This window comes from Trichomycterus rosablanca, chromosome 18 (genome assembly GCF_030014385.1).
Source record: "Trichomycterus rosablanca isolate fTriRos1 chromosome 18, fTriRos1.hap1, whole genome shotgun sequence".
NCBI classification, from domain to species: domain Eukaryota; kingdom Metazoa; phylum Chordata; class Actinopteri; order Siluriformes; family Trichomycteridae; genus Trichomycterus; species Trichomycterus rosablanca.
Genome location: NC_086005.1, coordinates 17,087,448 through 17,105,074, shown reverse-complemented (window position 1 = coordinate 17,105,074; position 17,627 = coordinate 17,087,448). Strand labels below are relative to the sequence as shown.

The following is a 17,627-nucleotide window of genomic DNA, read 5'->3' as shown; positions in this document are numbered from 1 at the left end:
CTAACGTTTAAAGCAAGTGAAGCACCTTGTGTGTGTGTGTGTGTGTGTGTGTGTGTGTGTGTGTGTGTGTGTGTGTGTGTGTGTGTGTGTGTGTGTGTGTGTGTGTGTGTGTGTGTGTACGTACAATGTAAATGGCAGAAAAAATGTGTGTACGTACAATGTAAATGGCAGAAAAAATGTATCACTGCCAGCCTGGATTAGGCTGGTTTTTAGATACTGCTTCTTGACTATGATATACTTGCTTGGATTGAATTGTTTTAAAAGTTCTGTTCCTTATGCCTAGTTCACACTAAACGATTTTTGCCCTGATTTTCGTTCGCCAAATGTAGAAATACAGACGTTCCCTGAGTGTTTACAAACTTTAACCAACAGGCTGTTTAATTCTGTTGTTTCAGTCGCATGGTGGCGGTATGCACCTGATAGACCGCGTGCCTATTCTCGCGAGACTTTTATTTCGAGATTTCTTTTTCAAACAAACATGGCTTCCGAAGCTGAGGCGGGCAGTGGAGCTGTTGTTGAGGGAGATTTAGGCGATGGGTGAGTAAAATAATACATTTTAATACTAATGTTGTCTGTTTTATCTTTTATTATTATTTATACATACATTATAAATAAATTATTTAGCGGACTTTACTAAATTAAAGTATTTAATGCTGTTCTGTTTTGACTGGTACCTTTGTGCTAACTGGCAATTCTGTTAAGGCAGAATACAGCCTTCTAAAATTATTTAGTTTTGCTTTTTATATAAATAAAATATTTATAAAAGCACGAATACTTATGTTGATATGCCTTAGATTTAATATAGCTGCTGTTGGGTTGAATCGTTCTTTTTGTGTCCACAAATATAGAGATGCATCATTAGGAGAGCTACCAACAAACATGGAGACTGAATCCTCCAGTGGTAAAGAGACTGCAGTAAGTCACAGTGTTTATCAGTACTGTTCTTTTCTAAAAACCTATATGCAACGTTTTATTCAAGTTGTGCATAGGTTGGCATCAAGATCATGCAACGCACTTATTCACAGGGTTGTAAATATGATACATTCAGGTTGGTAACAACATAACATTGTGCCTACTTCACATGAACTTGTAAAGCAAAGTTGCACCTCTGTATTCTGCATGTTGGTGCCAATATAACCCGATGCCCGAAACATATTCATGATTTTTATATTCAGTGAGCACAATCAAATTTTAAGCTTTTGTAAGTTAGTGAGTGGTGGCTTGGTGGTTAGCACTATCGCCTCACGGCAAGAAGGTCCTAGGTTCAGTTTCCAGGTGGAGCGGTCCTGATCCTGTGTAGAGTTTGCATGTTCTCCCCATGTCTGCGTGGGTTTCCTCCGGGAGCTCTGGTTTCCTCCCACAGTCCAAAGACATGCAGTCATGTTAATTGGAGATACAAAATTGTCCATAAATGTGTTTGGCATTAAAGACTTGAACTGATAAATCTTGTGTAACCAGTAACTACCTGTCCTGTCATGAATGTAACCAAAGTGTGTAAGACATGACGTTAAAATCCTAATTAATAATAAATTTGTCAGTTAGTGATAACTGTTTGGCTGCCTTCTTAATTTTTTTTAAACTTAATTGTTTAATGTAAACTTAATTACCATCTCAATTGAAAACTTATAATGCTATTTCAATACACAATGTGTTTATTAAGAACTTGCTATTATTCTCCATTGCACTCTAACGTCCTCATCCTTATATGCGGTTATCCCTTTACAATTGCACAAAGATAGCTGCAATTGTAGAAGGAGTTAGATAAAGGTGAGCAATCCATAAATGTGGAACCACTGATTTAAAAACCTACCCTACCATAAAGTACCATGCAGTGGAAAAAGAGCATTTATGTGTATATTAATGCCAACATTTTTGGAATGGAATGCCCAATGCTAAATGACAGGTGTCCACATACTTTAGTTAGTGTAGTGTATCATTATTAAAATTTGTTCACTATTTATTTTACTTTAAATGCAAGATTAGAAAAAGAGAACCGTTCCACATAAAAACGGCTTACCTAGACACTGATTCTATTGCTTAACCTTTTGCTGTTTGTCAGGTGGCAGCTGATGAAGGTGCTGAGACTGCAGACACAAACACAGGCTCAGGAGATGAGGAAAATGGTCGACAGCTGGGTAAAGTGGAGCTGCAATGCGCGCTGTGCATGAAGTGGTTCACAGCCAACACATTCAGCATTGATACTGCGTAAGACCACACCTTTTAATTTACTTTTACATTTCTAATACAGTCTGTAGCAGGCCTGGGTAATTTTGAACACTAACTAAAATGTCTAATCAAAAAAATAGAGATGCTGCTGGTATCTCAAAACTCTTTGTGACAACATTAGTTCAGTTATTACAAGATGATAAGCAGTGTTCTTCATTTATACAGGGACATGATGCAAAGTATCCACATAATTTTACTAAGCATATTTTGTAAAACAGTGAAAATCAGTTATCTTTATTGGAGGGAAGAAAATGCTATTAATGCAGCCAACTCTGCTTGCTATGCTTATCGATTAAACCCTCTGCTGTGCTTTGCCGATATGCGTATAGGCATCTATACAGATACACACATCCTTCACAGAGGTTCCGTGGCAGTATCCCTAGGGTTAAAACTCACGCCCATTAGTTATCCGCACAGAACCATAAACTTTCTTGATGCTTGATTTGTTTTTCAGTGTTGTAGAACTATAAATTTTCAATGAACAAATTTTTGTCTCTTTCTCTTATAGTACTTGCCTACCATTTATGACCAACTACGTATTTCACTGCAACGTGTGTCATCACAGTGGAAATACATATTTCTTGAGGAAACAAGCAAGTAAGTGTGTTTTTTTTTCTTTCTTTTTAATACATACAAATAAAATATAATTTAGTTGTGCATGAGTTAATCAAGCCATTATTGTATTAAAATAATTAAATAATTGCTTAAAATATTTGACTAATTTAAATGCTACAATTATAACCACAGCAATACAGATGACCTCAGTTTAATAAATACAGTGGCTATTAGTAACTAACTAGCTGGCTTTATGCTTACCAATATCTCAGTCTCGAACTGCTTTCTCATAATATGCTGCAAAACCGCTTTTGTGCTGGCTGTGCCATTGTGTTGTATGACACCTGTTTTTTCCTGACTGAATTTTGACTCAGTTTGCTGTTGACCTTTTTAAAGCATTACCAATAGTTAATTGCTTATATGACATAGAAGAGAAGCACAGACAGGTCTGAGTGAAACTGACTCTCACTGTTTCACATATTTCATTCAACCTTAAATCCAGGATGACATTTGAAGGAAAAAAACGGTATGCCGACTAGTGAGCTGTGAAATGTGAAGACCGTATTTGCTTTTTACACAGCAAATGTTCTAATTTGGAATTGGATTTGCTCTTAGATTAATGAAACAATGTGGGTTTTTAATCTTCTAACTTTTCTAAATGACAATCGTTCCAGTGTTACTGAATAAACTAAAGTACATTTCATACTAACAAGACTGCATGTGAACAAACTGTCAATCAATTTTGTCAGTAGTGTTTATTATTAGAGTTTGAAGCTCTGTGGCACACCCAGCAGGTGAAAGGCTAAACAGCATGATAAGCAGCAAATGTGCCCAACCACACAGTTAACGAAGCTCAAAACACCAAAAGTCTCTGTCCTGCATCGAATAATTTTTTGTTAAACTTTCTGTGAAATGTGGACATTTTCCAGACTTGAAAGAAATGTGCCTCACAGCCTTGGCTAATCTAACCTGGAGGTCAAGGACACGAGAAGAGCACCCAAAGACCATGTTTTCTAAAGACAAGGTAACACTGGAAATGTTGTAATCTTTAACAAACAAAGTCTTTAACAAAATCTTTAAACAAACTGTTTCAAGATCTTGTTTACGTTGCGCTAATTAGAAACACTAGTAATGTAGGATTTGCAATTTTACGTCACTTTGTGTGGCTTGTGAACGTCTGAGTTCTGCCTGTCATAATGAGACTTTCTTTTCACTTTAAATGGCTTTCCAGATTCTCATTATAGAGAAGTCTGGTCCATTCAGACTATTCATAGTTTTGCTGCAATGGATGGTTTCGTGTGTGTGGAGCAGAAGCATTAAACTACAGTAATAACTTATGTTATTTGTGTTCAAACATGTGAAACGAATGTGAATACTCTTCTTTTTGCATGTTAAGTCTTATTCTTAAATTTACACACTCTTTAACCAGACCTGATTTGTCTTTTTTTTTCTATTTTATTTATGCATTTTCTCCCAATTTAGCGTAGTCAGTTTGTCTTCCGCTACTGGGGGATCCCTGATTGCAGTCGAGGTGGGTATATTGCTGCTCATGCCTTCTCCGACCCGCGTGCAGCCCCTTGCAAAATCCTTTTTCAGTCAGGTCATCCCTCCCTAGCAGAACCGTGTCTGCTGCAGACACTGCCAATTATACCCGCTAGATGGTGCCCAGCCATCTGGTGGCAACGCCAAGTTTCAAACCGAGGAGTTCTGAATCTCGATGCTGATCCCGCTGCGCCACCTGGGTGCCACAAGGCCTGATTTTGATCATCATCTGTGCCAAAAGAGAAGAGGAACAGCAACTAAAATAAGTATTCACTTATTTTGCTGTATTTTAGGGTCAACCTTATTATATGGTGTCTTTTCAGGATATCATCCCCTTTATCGACAAATACTGGGAGTGCATGACAACTCGTCAGAGACCAGGAAAACTAACATGGCCGAATAACATAGTGAAAACCATGGTAAATATAAACAAATAGAATATGTTACTTTTAACTGTGAATTATTTCTAGCTAATGCTCACTGCTGGTTTCTGGTGCTTTTAGAGTAAAGAGCGGGATGTGTTCTTGGTGAAGGAACATCCAGACCCTGGCAGTAAAGATCCTGAGGAGGACTATCCCAAATTTGGCCTCCTTGATCAGGTATTTTGACCTGTATTGTTTGATTTTGTGTGTATGGTTTTAGACAACATGTTTCTTTATTTTATTTTTATTGTGTTTATTGAAGGACTTGGCCAACATTGGACCATCATATGACAGCCAGAAACAGACTACTACTGTAACAGCTGCTGGTGGTCTTAATGGTAAGTGAAATTTCACTCGATAAATTTCAGGTGTTAGAATATAAAAACACGGATAAGAAAGGTTATAAATGTATTTTTAGAACCAGCTACTTAATGCATTTATTACACTGCTATAGTAAGAACTGTTTTAATGAATGTTGTTAAGCTTTCCTCTTGACGGTTTTATATTATATTCTAGGTGGATCGTCATTTTCAGGTGAATATGTAGCCTAATGTCTGTGGCATTTGGAACAGTTCTGATCTTTGTTTTATTTTAATCATTTGGCTTCCTGCCTTTTGTTTTAATTATCCAAAGCTTTGCTATATGGTTTGTGCTAACATCTATTCCACACAAACTACAATGTGATGGATCAAAACGGTGAACAAAAAAGACTGCCACAGCCAATCATGTTTACTCATAGATGTAAAAGTTACCCAGTCAGTAAAAATGAAAAAGAGTAAAACAAATACTGAAGCTGTCAACTATTATGTGATTGACCCATAGCTTTTTTTATTTTTAATGGCAAAATAGCAGAACAAGTTTGAATAAGTTTCAATGCACATTCAGAATCGTTTTTGTTTGCTCACAGCGTGTGTGGAAAAGATGTAAAAGCTTGTTGTTTGGCCTCTTCCTTTGGGACATTTACTCCTCAACCCTTACCCTGATCTCGCTGCAAAATTCTGCTTATTTGTGCTTGCTCTTGTCCTCTTTTCTGTGGAACAAATGGAAATTTGGGTGCCATTGCCTTTGGTGTGAGGGCTTACAGAATTTCTTTGTATGAATTTATTTGTAAAAAAAGATCTTAATTATTGTTTTATGTAAAAGCAAACTTAGTCAGACCTCAGCCTTTGGTTGTGGCATTTGAATAATAAAGCAGCTTTTGTGAGCCTTTTAGTCATGTGGGGTTTTCTTATTGTAGCTGGTATAATGTTATTAAATAATTGTTGCACTCTTGTGATTGTGTTGTGTTCATAATGTGAATGATTATCACGAGATTCTAACACTTTGTAATTGTGCTATAATGACAGTGATTTTTGTACTATGTTGGAACTGGCCCCTTTGTAAAAAATCCCCCTCTTTTTTTTAATTCCACATAGTTTTGCCTGTAAAAAAAGTGCTAGGATGGGTGTCAAACACAGGTTTTGTCTGGGTCATATTGGCATTTTTTCAGTTTATCATATGTTAATGATATATAAAATGTCTGTTTGTGTTATACAGTTTTTTTCAAATTTTGAAAGAAGCTCACAGTGATCACGCTTTCTGTGTTGTTGCTTTTATAAATAGTTACATGTACTTTTTATTAACTAATTAAACTAGAATTGTGCTACATTAAGTGGTTTCTGGCTGAGATTCAGTTTATATTTGGAACTTTATTGCATTGGTCAGGTAAATATTCTTTAGTTATGCCTGAATCAGTTACCTGACATTGCACCAGCCTGTCTAAGCTAAAAATGTGTGTAGGGTGGTGTTTTTTGTTTAGTTCAAAAGGCTGCCACAGCTACTGGTACTGATTTGTAAAAATGGTCCTTTTCCTGGATATTTCCACCTTTCATCTCCCAATCTAGTCAGTTTCAATTTGTGAATCCGCTGTCGTGCGAACAACCCTTGGAAGTTATCAAGGATAGCCAGACCATCACACTCCCACTTAAACATGTGTCCAAGCTTTGGCCTTTAGTGCCAGTGCTGGATTCCCACCTTAGAGTCGTATCTGCGTACGGAGAGCCACGCTAAGCTCTATGTGATCCCCCAATTATGACTTGTGCAGGTGCCCAGACCAGTTTCAGGCATTGCATACAGCAGGAAGAGACCCCCATCGTTAATCCCTTTCACAAACCTATTTTTTAAATTTTTTATAAATTTTCACACCTAAAGTATTAAGCTGTATTTGACACCTTAAGGATAGGGATTTTTTGAATGCTATTATAACAGCAAAATCTACTGTTTCTAATCGTCGTAGTAAAACATTTAAAAAATACTTATGCTATTTTAACATTTAAAAAATGAAACAGCATATATATTGCTATGATTTTAATTTTAAGGGTGTGTGTATGTATAGGAAAACTATGTGTATTGAGAACTGTATTTTAAATCTGCTTTTCCCATCAAAGGTGGCCTTCCTCCTCCTGGCACGGGCAAAGGTCGAGGAGCCAAACGCAAGCAGCAGCAACTGCAGGATGGATCCACTGCTGGAGCAGCAAAGAGGACCCGCAGGTAGCGCCATATCTGTAATCAAGTGATTGGATCCAATGTGTGTGTGCTGTTTGGTTGTAACCCGGCTGTAATCTGTGTTTTGGCACTCCACAGTGACCCTCTGTTTGCTGCACAGCGACTGCCTCCTCACGGTTACCCTCTTGAGCACCCATTCAACAAAGATGGCTACCGATACATCCTGGCTGAGCCAGACCCGCACGCTCCTGACCCGGAAAAGCTGGAGCTGGACTGCTGGGCGGGAAAGCCCATCCCTGGAGACTTGTACAGAGCATGTCTCTATGAGAAAGTGCTACTCGCCTTGCATGATAGAGGTACCTTAATGTTTTATACTCCAAGATTAATTAAAAAAAATTCACTCTGAACAATAATTTGTGTTGTTGAAAGTTTTTTTTATTATTATTATTTTTTTTATTTTAGCCTGAATAATGTATAAAATGAATGGCTCTCATAACTTGCTTAATTTCATCTGAAATATTCTTGAATTATAAGAACTAGAAGCTCCTATTTATTCAACAGTGATTGCTCAGTCATCTTAAGAAAGTTCAGGTCATGGGTTGAGCCATTGTTTGTATATTTGATTAAGACACGACAGAGTTAAGATGGCAATGGCAAACATTTTTCTGAGTCCAAGAGAGCATAATTGATGTTGCTGTAGTTTGGGGGAAAAGGCATGCAGACCAACACTAGCCAGGTATTGATAAACTTGTGTACTAAAGAGGGCACTTAGCATCTTCCTCCAAATGTGTCTCCATGACATTGCATAAACTGCAGTTTAAAAAAATGGTGGTAGCTGGCATCATATACCTAAAGCCCTTAATCTTTAAGCTTGGTGGTTGTCTTGTAAAAATGGAGCCTTGAATAGTTAATTAATAGTTAGTGCCATGAGCTTACATCTTACTTTAAATAAAGGTGTATTAATATAGTGTCCATGCTTGCAGCTTTAACAGTCTCCACTCATGTGGGAAGGCTTTTTCAGAATTTTGGTCTGGCTTGCTGTTCACATTACAATGAATCACGAAAGTTCAGTGGGGTTGAATTCAAGGCTCATGTCTATGGGCCTCACTTTGTGCACATGGTTCAAAAGAAAATGGCTCTTTAATGACACAGGGGTAAACTGTGCTCACTTCTGCTGTTATCCAGAGTTTGAATGCCTAGCAGTGCTATGAGAGTGTTGGGCGTGCAGACATGATTGGCTATGTTTGGGGTGGGTATCTGAGGCCCCGCCATGAATTGTCGTCCTGTCTGGGGAGTGTTACTGCATTGCATGCAGTGATTATGAGAAAATCATACCCACTGCAACCTTGACCAGGATAATGTGGTGGTAAAACATGAAATAAAAATACTGTATTTGTTTACATATGGTAGCGATAGATAAAACACCTGAGCTTTATAATTAGAAAGAGGTGTCCACTTACTTTTGGCCATAATGTGTGTATGTTTAAAAGGAGGGTGGTAAATTATATCAAGACCTGTTATTCTTCAGCCCAACAAATGGAGCTCCTCTTCCGATATTTGACATTGTATTTAATTATTTCTTTATTTTTTAAGCTCCTCAGCTAAAGATCTCTGACAACCGTCTAACAGTGACTGGAGAGAAGGGTTACTCGATGGTGCGAGCATCTCACGGGGTACGAAAGGGGGCCTGGTATTTTGAGGTGTTCATAAGTGAAATGCCCCCTGACACTGCTGCCCGCCTTGGCTGGTCCCAGCCTTTAGGTAAGTTTTCCACTTCCAACAACAACTTGGGCCTGCTTGTCTACATTAATACATAAGCATCCACTTACAAATGAAATACATAAAAACATGAGTAAGATCACTGTCAAAAAATGGTCCAGTTGCTTGAGGGCTAAAATGATAGATTTTTATTTGCATTACACAGCTAGACCTTCCCTTCTTTTTATTTGTTTGTAGTTACAGTCCCTTAGTTATGTCAGTGTGAAAGATTAAGAAAATGTAGCAAAGGTTGCAAGCCGTTGTACACATTACACTAAGCCTTTTTCACCCGTCTTGGATTTGTCCAGACTGTAGTCTCCTATTTGTTTTTTTTGTTTGTTTTTATGGATGTAAATCTGAAAAATTATAAGATTGTAAGATTATTGGATAGCAAAGAAGACAGTTAAGTGGATACTCAACCAAATCAATCCGGACCTCTAACTCGAAGCCCAGATCAACTAAAGCTCTGTTATTTTTGGCACATTATGAGACCATTTCATTTGAAAAGACAATTATGCTTGGACGAGAGATCAAAAAAAGGGGACGGTCAGCATCAAGATGGATGGATTCTATAGAAAGAATAATGTATGAGCCAGTAAGAAGACTGAAGAACCAAACAGAAGTCACAATGTTTTGGAGAAACACTATTTTGCCAGCAGCAGGAATTAACTTGGTGGCACTTAGTATTAATAATAATTTATCTTAGAGCTGGACTCGGAGAAGCTTTTTGGAATTGGATGCTTTTCTGAAATATTTACTTAAATGGATGTGTAAACATTTCACATACTCTTTTTATTATTTTTTTTAATATTTTTGACATTTAGTGGGTGATTTATCCAAAGCAACTTAGTCATGACCGAATGCAATCCGAGTAATTTAGGGTTAAGAGCATCTTAAGCCATTTGTGATTATGATCTAGTCACTGTAGAATAATCTTTTTATCTATGTTTGTCCACCACCCTTATTGTTTTCAGTCGTAGTTGAATCAAACAGCAGTGTCCATGTTGCTGTGTTTTAGGTAACCTTCAAGCTCCTCTGGGCTATGATAAGTTTAGCTACTCTTGGCGCAGTAAGAAAGGTACCCGCTTTCATCAGTCCATTGGAAAACATTATTCTGAGAGCTACGGTCAGGGGGACATCCTGGGCTTCTACATCGAGTTACCAGATAATACAGAGACAGCAAGGTCCCTACCGGACACATATAAGGACAAAGTAGGAGGAGCTTTTTTGTTTCTTGTGCTGCAAATGAAAATGTCATTTTTTATGGTATTTTAAATGAGTGTAATATAATGCTGTCTTAGCATCTTACCTTTTCTTACAGGCACTGATCAAATTCAAAAGCTACCTCTACTTTGAAGAGAAGGATTATGTGGACAAGGCAGAGAAGAGCTTGAAGCCAGTTAATAACAGTCGAGTGGGTAGCAAACACTCTTTTTATTTTTGTGTTGTCTTGCTTTAGCAATGTTTAGCAATTCTTTTATTTATTTATTTATTGATTTGTTTATTGGATTCTAGATGATTTTCTATAAAAATGGAGTGAATCAAGGTGTGGCTTTCGAGAACCTCTTTGAGGGGATGTATTTTCCTGCCATCTCTCTGTACAAAAACTGCACGGTATGCAACTTTTTATTTTTACTGTTAATTTATCTAACAACTGGCTTGTACTAATATTTTCAGCAGTTGGTTTCCAGCAGAAAAAAATGTTGCTGTTCCAGTATTTTTTTATTTTTATAAATACAAGTTTGTAAGAAAAAAAATTTGCTTGCAAGTGATGACAAAACACTATAATGCCATCGTGGCATGACCAGCAAAACTAGGTTTTCGCTACAAATTGTTGTGTTGACCTAAAGCTACGAAGGCCCGCTGAGTCAAAACACAACATTTACAAAACAAACAAAAGCTGACAACACAACAACAATAAGGAAAAACCCGAAAACAATAAAGACAACACAACAACAATAAGGAAAAACGTGAAAACAATAAAGACAACAAAACAACAATAAGGAAAAACGCGAATACAATAAAGACAACACAACAACAATAAGAAAAACGCGAATACAACAAGGACAACACGAAAAAATTAAGGGAGAACGAGAATATATTAAGAGACAACACAAATGCTTTAAGGTGAAACGCAATTACATTAAGGGAGAACACAACGAAATTAAGGAAACACGAATACAATTCTACAACGGAAATGCTCCCGGTCACTAGAGGGCATCTGTCATTTTTTATCTGTATAAACATTGCAGCAAAAGAAGCAAGAAGCAGAGCAGCGTAGTGCAGAGCATCTGGCTTCGGTTTTACTTTAACGTTCAGTGATATAAATCTAAATAAAACTCAGCTTTTGATAAATTTATGTCAAACCATTTTTATACAAACACATCAGTTTCTCACCTACTACAAATCATTTTTTATATTAATTTTAAATAAAGACCAATAAATCTGATCTTTTTATATTGGAGATGAATTATTCAATGCAGGTCTCCTAATTTCATTTATTAGTACAAACATCAATGTTTCCCATTTACTACAAACTTTTTTAGTTACATTTTTAGTTGTATTTTATTTACATTTATAGTTAAGATAAAAAAAAAGTATGATCATTGTACTGTACATTTGTATATGTATATATCATGACAAAAAACGGACGGATATATTACCTTATTTCATATAGGATAATTGTAAATTATAGAATTATTTGATATAATTTGATTTATTAATGTAAACTGTTTTATATTTACACATACAGTACATACCCCTCACCTACAAACTTCTTTACATTATTAAATCATTTATTTAAATTTCTAGTTAAGATCAATAATTGTATAATAATTATATTTTACAGTTGTGTCCATTTATGTGTCTATATAAAAAGTTTGACATTAATCTAATCAAATAATACAAGACTTAGATGTATTTATTTATTTACACAACAAAATTATTGTAAAGGAAATACAATTTTTTTATTGTTTTGTACAAGGTCTGTAATAGGTGAGAGACACTGATGTGTGTATATAAAGATTAGTTTGACATTAATACATCAAATTATATGACACTTCAATGGATTCCTTTTTCTGAAAAAAAAAATGCACAAAATGTTATGGGTTTTTTTAAATAAATAAACGTAATCTTAAAATTAAAATGAAATTGCTTTTTTAATTATGTTGCCTATTTTCATGTGTAAGAATTCATAAAATAAGTCTTAGGTGTTTTTTCAAGCACTTATTTAAACCAGAATGCCAAATGTCAAACGAATGCTGAATATTAAACTGATGGGCATGAATATGTACACTTAAAATGGTTAATGATAACTAACTAATACATTGTAAATATACTGTTAAATGGTTTATGAAATTAAACATGTGAAACTGTAAGTCTGTTTAAAGCTGAAGTTAGTTGATTTTGCAAATATGTTAGAAATTTGGCAAGCTAATAGCTGCCTGATGTTTATAAAACAAAAAGGCGCTATACAGTAAAACCGCTGACACTAAAAAGCAGACTTTTATTTAGATTTATATCACTGAATGTTAAAGTAAAACCGAAGCCAGATGCTCTGCACTACGCTGCTCTGCTTCTTGCTTCTTTTGCTGCAATGTTTATACAGATAAAAAATGATAGAGATGCCCTCTAGTGACCGGGAGCATTTCCGTTGTAGAATTGTATTAGTTTCCTTAATTTCGTTGTGTTCCCCCTTAATGTAATTGCGTTCCACCTTAAAGCATTTGTGTTGTCTCTTAATATATTCGCGTTCTCCCTTAATTTTTTCGTGTTGTCCTTATTGTATTCGCGTTTTTCCTTATTGTTGTTGTGTTGTCTTTATTGTATTCGCGTTTTTCCTTATTGTTCTTGTGTTGTCTTTATTGTTTTCACGTTCTTGCTTATTGTTGTGTTGTCTTTATTGTTTTCGCGTTTTTCCTTATTGTTGTTGTGTTGTCTATTGTTTTCGCGTTTTTCCTTATAAACTTTTCCTTATAAAGTTGTGTTGTCAGCTTTTGTTTGTTTTGTAAATGTTATTGTGTTTTGACTCAGCGGGCCACCGTATAAAGCTGATTAAAAAAGCTAAGCTACTGTCAACATATTAGTTAAATAAAGCAAATCAATTGACAAACCAACTTGAAGCCTCTGTTTAAAGCTTTTTCCATATTTGCCTTATTTGTCATTTTGTAATGCATTAAGCTCGATTTAGGACTGTTTGATTTGTGCCTCGTCTAACCCGGATAATTGTGTGTTATGGTGTCTGGATTAGTGCTAAGCTCAATAATATTTTATAGATTTAATTACTTGTAATGGTTAAAGTTTACCTTATGAATAGGAATGCTGACTTTAAACAGAAGCCCAAAACAGTTTCTCACCAGGATCTGGCCTGGGCTGCTGTGGAATGCACCTCAGCATCTCTTTACTGCAGCCTTGTGGTAAGATCCTGATCCTTGGGTCAGCCCAAGCATGGATTTTGATATTCATTCAGGTTTTAAGCAAAATAGGAGCAAGGAAAAGCAACAGTGCCTTAGTGGATAAGAAATGAAACTCATTCTTATACAAAATAGATTTTCTCCTTTTTTTCCAACCGATGAGAGCTTATTAGGGCTAAAATGCTTAGTAACAGACACTTGAATAAGATAATGGTTCCTGTGTTGTGGTAGAAATGCAAAACATGCCCTCCTCTGTTAACTGTTATCCTTAAATAACGCTGGTCCATCTGTGTAAATGTGCCATTATGTGATTGTTTAAGTCTGTTACTGTTTGTGAGAAACAATACAAACTGACACAGCATATAAACTGTCAGTACATGTGATCAATCTGTGCATCTTATTTAGAGTTGTTCTAAGTCTTGGAATTATTTCTTGTCCTTTTCACAGGTATCTGTTAATTTTGGACCACATTTCAAACACCCGCCAAAGGATATCAAGTATCAGCCAGTGAGTACACACTTAGGAGTAAGGCTTCATTCACATTATATACCACAAAACAGCTTTCACGCTGGCTGTGTCATTGTTTGGTGACTGTCTAGCCAGGGGAAGAACAGGGAAGCGAAACCCAGACCTCAAACTCCCATCAACAGGTGTTATACCCTTAATAACCGTGTACATGCTAAGCAGCAGGCAGGCAGAATGACACTCCCTATCCAATGACAAGCTTTACGAATTATGCCCTGATGTCAAAATTAACTGAAAAGATGCAAAGCTCAAGTACTGTATTCTAGATGTTGCATTGGAGACACCCGTCTTAGTCACTCATACCTGATAAGGGAGAGGACACCCCACATTGTGATTACTGCTCGTTTCAATCACCATCAAACACATACTGAATGTATGCCCTCAGAATTAAAGAGATACAGTCACAGTCCAAAACAGTAAGACATTTTGAGCTCGAATAAAACCGAAATGGTATTAACAATGTGAAACTGAAAGTCATCTAACATAACCGAAGAGCTCAAACACAACCCTACCTTGCCGTATATGTAACTCATTGTAAGTGTTAGAATGTACCCACAGGTTAGATTCTTGTTTCTAGCCATTAAGGCTCTAAATTTACATTGCAATAAAAAACATTAATCCGACTTTTTTTACACAAGTAAACAACGCTCTAGAATTTTAGGGCTTTTTGTAGAATGTCATGTCTGTTTAATTGCTTAATCTCTACCCCCACACCAGCCTCCTAACCTTGTTGAGTAAAGCAGAAATGAAGGTAAATTTGTTTAGAGAGACACACTATGCCCCATGTGACTTCTCTTCCAGTCATGCGATTACATAAACCACTCCGGGCAATCGCATATTGCAGCAGTAGTAAGGCGAAACCCCATCCGACACCACAAACCCCCGTTCCCAACTTTCAGACATGACCTATTGTGTCTGTCGGACCCCTCGCCAGGTCGGTAACACTGCTGAGATTCCAGCCTGTGAGCTCAAACAGTCCGCAGTGGTGTGCTAGACCGTTGTGCCACCCGATTGCGCTTCATCTCCAGCTTTTAATGAAAAGAAATCATTTCAGGCTGCTTTGTTACCAAACTGTTACTAAACATAATTATAACTGTGATAGATCTGTTTCTGATCCTCTCTGTTGTGTGTTTAGATGAGTGATATGGGCTGGGGTGCAGTGATTGAGCACACTCTAGCAGACATCCTTTACCATGTGGAGACGGACGTGGATGGCCGGCGCAGTCCTCCTTGGGAAGGTTAACTGCTGTTTAAAACACACCCTGCAGTGATTCCATACCCATGATGCTAATACAGTTATAAACACCCAGCTCACAACTTCCAACACACATAAACCAGACCATATTCTGTCCATATTCACTGCTTTAACACAGCTGTGTATTGCATTTTTCAAAGGCTCAGATCGGGTTGAGGTGAGTGCCACAGTTGTAATTTTACACTGCATTTCATGGTGCACATCTGGTTTTTTATTAGATGTACTGAATACCACACTGAATTGTGAATTATTGAACATAGTATTCAGAAAAGGTGTATACTGTACACACAAAAGGTAGTATACAAAAAGGTGTATCAGCACACAGTTGTGTACAGGAATGTATTACAAGATAAACATGGGTTAACACATCCGAAATCACATATTTGTTAATACTGTGTGTCTTAACAGCCTGTAGTTTTAGCCTTTTGAGACCTGTATTGCTTGTGATGTTTGCATTAGTTCCCTAGTTGTAAAGAATAATTGTTTTCATATTCATAGGCTTTGTTATCTACTGAGGTTTGTTTTAATAAAGGTAATCTACATACTGTAAACAGCACTAGTAATAGTTTATTCGTTTTTAAAGTTATTTTAAATACCAGATATAACATTTGCTATGTCACATTTACACCAAAACTATATTTAACATTGAATTCAACACCCCCACAAATACAGACCAACACTTAGAGACGGACTGATGTACACAGAATAGACCAACAGGCAAGAACATACACAGATCAGCCATTAAAAAAACCAACATTAAAACCACCTCCTTGTTTCTACACTCACTGTCCATTTTATCAGCTCCACTTACCATATAGAAGCACTTTGTAGTTTTACAATTACTGACTGTAGTCCATCTGTTTCTCTGCATACTGTTTTAGCCTGCTTTCACCCTGTTATTCAGTGATCAGTACCCACAGCACCACCACAAAGCAGGTATTATTTAGGTGGTGGATGATTCTCAGCACTGCAGTGACACTGACATGGTGGTGGTGTGTTAGTGTGTGTTGTGCTGGTATGAGTGGATCAGACACAGCAGCGCTGCTGGAGTTTTTAAATACCGTGTCCACTCACTGTCCACTCTATTAGACACTCCTACCTAGTTGGTCCACCTTGTAGATGTAAAGTCAGAGACGATCGCTCATCTATTGCTGCTGTTTGATTTGGTTATCTTCTAGACCTTCATCAGTGGTCACAGAACGCTGCCCACGGGGTGCTGTTGGCTGGATATTTTTGGTTGGTGGACTATTCTCAGTCCAGCAGTGACAGTGAGGTGTTTAATAACTCCATCAGCATTGCTGTGTCTTATCCACTCATACCAGCACAACACACACTAACACACCACCATGTCAGTGTCACTGCAGTGCTGAGAATGATCCACCACCTAAATAATACCTGCTCTGTAGTGGTCCTGGGAGAGTCCTGACCATTGAAGAACAGAGTGAAAGGGGGCTAACAAAGCATGCAGAGAAACAGATGGTAATTGTAGAACTACAAAGTGCTTCTATATGGTAAGTGGAGCTGATAAAATGGACAGTGAGTGTAGAAACAAGGAGGTGTGGTTATAATGTTATGCCTGATTGGTGTATATAGTGACACTGGTCTTTCTCTGTGTGCACCTGTGTGATGGTCAATGTACACAGGACAGACCACCAGGCATGGACACATACAGCGACACAGACCAGCACAGGTGCACGCAGAGGCAGACCAATGTACTCAGAACAGACCGGCGCACACAAATCCAGACCAACGTACAGAGACTGATGTGCACAGGATAGACTGACAGGCATGGACACATACAGGGTGTGTTCGAAAACCTAGTGTGCTCTCTACATAGACAGCATTTTACGTCATCCTATGCACGCTCCCTAAAAGGAGGCTGTTTGAAATCCTAGATGCCTTAATATCTCCCTGCTAAGGTATCTTAAAATATTAACAGTATTTTGAGCAGAGAACGAGGGAGCATCCGATGCTTCCTTAGCGGTGAAGGCAATCCCAGCATTCAGTGCGGCACGACTTTTTTCACAAAAAAAGATAACATATATGGCGGACGATGCAGGGCAAAAAACTTTTTTTTCAAATGTAAATAATTTATCACTGGTTTTTAATTTGTATAAATGTGTACCAGTGTATTTATTTGCAAGATGGGGCTTGTCAATTTAACCGTTTTCAGTACATGGAGGGAGATGTAAGTTGACATGCTAGCGTGTTTTGCCACCGCATCCCATTGGTTTGAATGGCGTGATGCTAACATGTTAGCAGACCGGCGCATACATGAGTCATCATGTATCTACAGTATGTACATCAGTGAGTAATGTTCTGGAATCTACAGAAAAGCCTTTTAAGAATGGAGACTTCTACAGCAGCGAAAACAAGGACAAACTTATCCAGTGACCTGTAAGATACTTGTGGATACAGAACACATGGGCGTTATGTGTGAACATTGTC

The 17,627-nt window shown here is 37.3% G+C and overlaps 1 protein-coding gene across 2 annotated transcripts; it reads left to right on the top strand.

The window, feature by feature from the left end:
• Positions 1 to 478: 478 nt before the first annotated feature.
• Positions 479 to 15,730, top strand: ash2l (ash2 like, histone lysine methyltransferase complex subunit). 2 transcript variants are annotated; one of them, XM_063014399.1, is made up of 17 exons: positions 479 to 537; positions 849 to 915; positions 2,060 to 2,205; positions 2,735 to 2,823; positions 3,711 to 3,805; positions 4,647 to 4,742; positions 4,827 to 4,922; positions 5,008 to 5,083; positions 5,262 to 5,279; positions 7,172 to 7,274; positions 7,368 to 7,585; positions 8,823 to 8,990; positions 10,006 to 10,199; positions 10,309 to 10,401; positions 10,503 to 10,601; positions 13,847 to 13,906; positions 15,060 to 15,730. In XM_063014399.1, the coding sequence occupies exons 1-17, from the start codon at positions 479 to 481 to the stop codon at positions 15,165 to 15,167; spliced, it is 1,785 nt and encodes a 594-aa protein (XP_062870469.1). In that variant the 3' UTR covers positions 15,168 to 15,730. The 2 variants fall into 2 exon arrangements, with proteins under 2 accessions (XP_062870469.1, XP_062870470.1); XM_063014400.1 differs by lacking the exon at positions 5,262 to 5,279.
• The last annotated feature ends 1,897 nt before the right edge of the window (positions 15,731 to 17,627 follow it).

Excerpts from the sequence above, each read along its gene's own strand:
- ash2l (XM_063014399.1), top strand. The coding sequence starts at position 479 with ATGGCTTCCGAAGCTGAGGCGGGCAGTGGAGCTGTTGTTGAGGGAGAT. Across the intron at positions 3,806-4,646 it reads CCATGTTTTCTAAAGACAAG|GATATCATCCCCTTTATCGA; the intron begins GTAACACTGGAA and ends GTGTCTTTTCAG. Across the intron at positions 7,275-7,367 it reads GCAGCAAAGAGGACCCGCAG|TGACCCTCTGTTTGCTGCAC; the intron begins GTAGCGCCATAT and ends GGCACTCCACAG.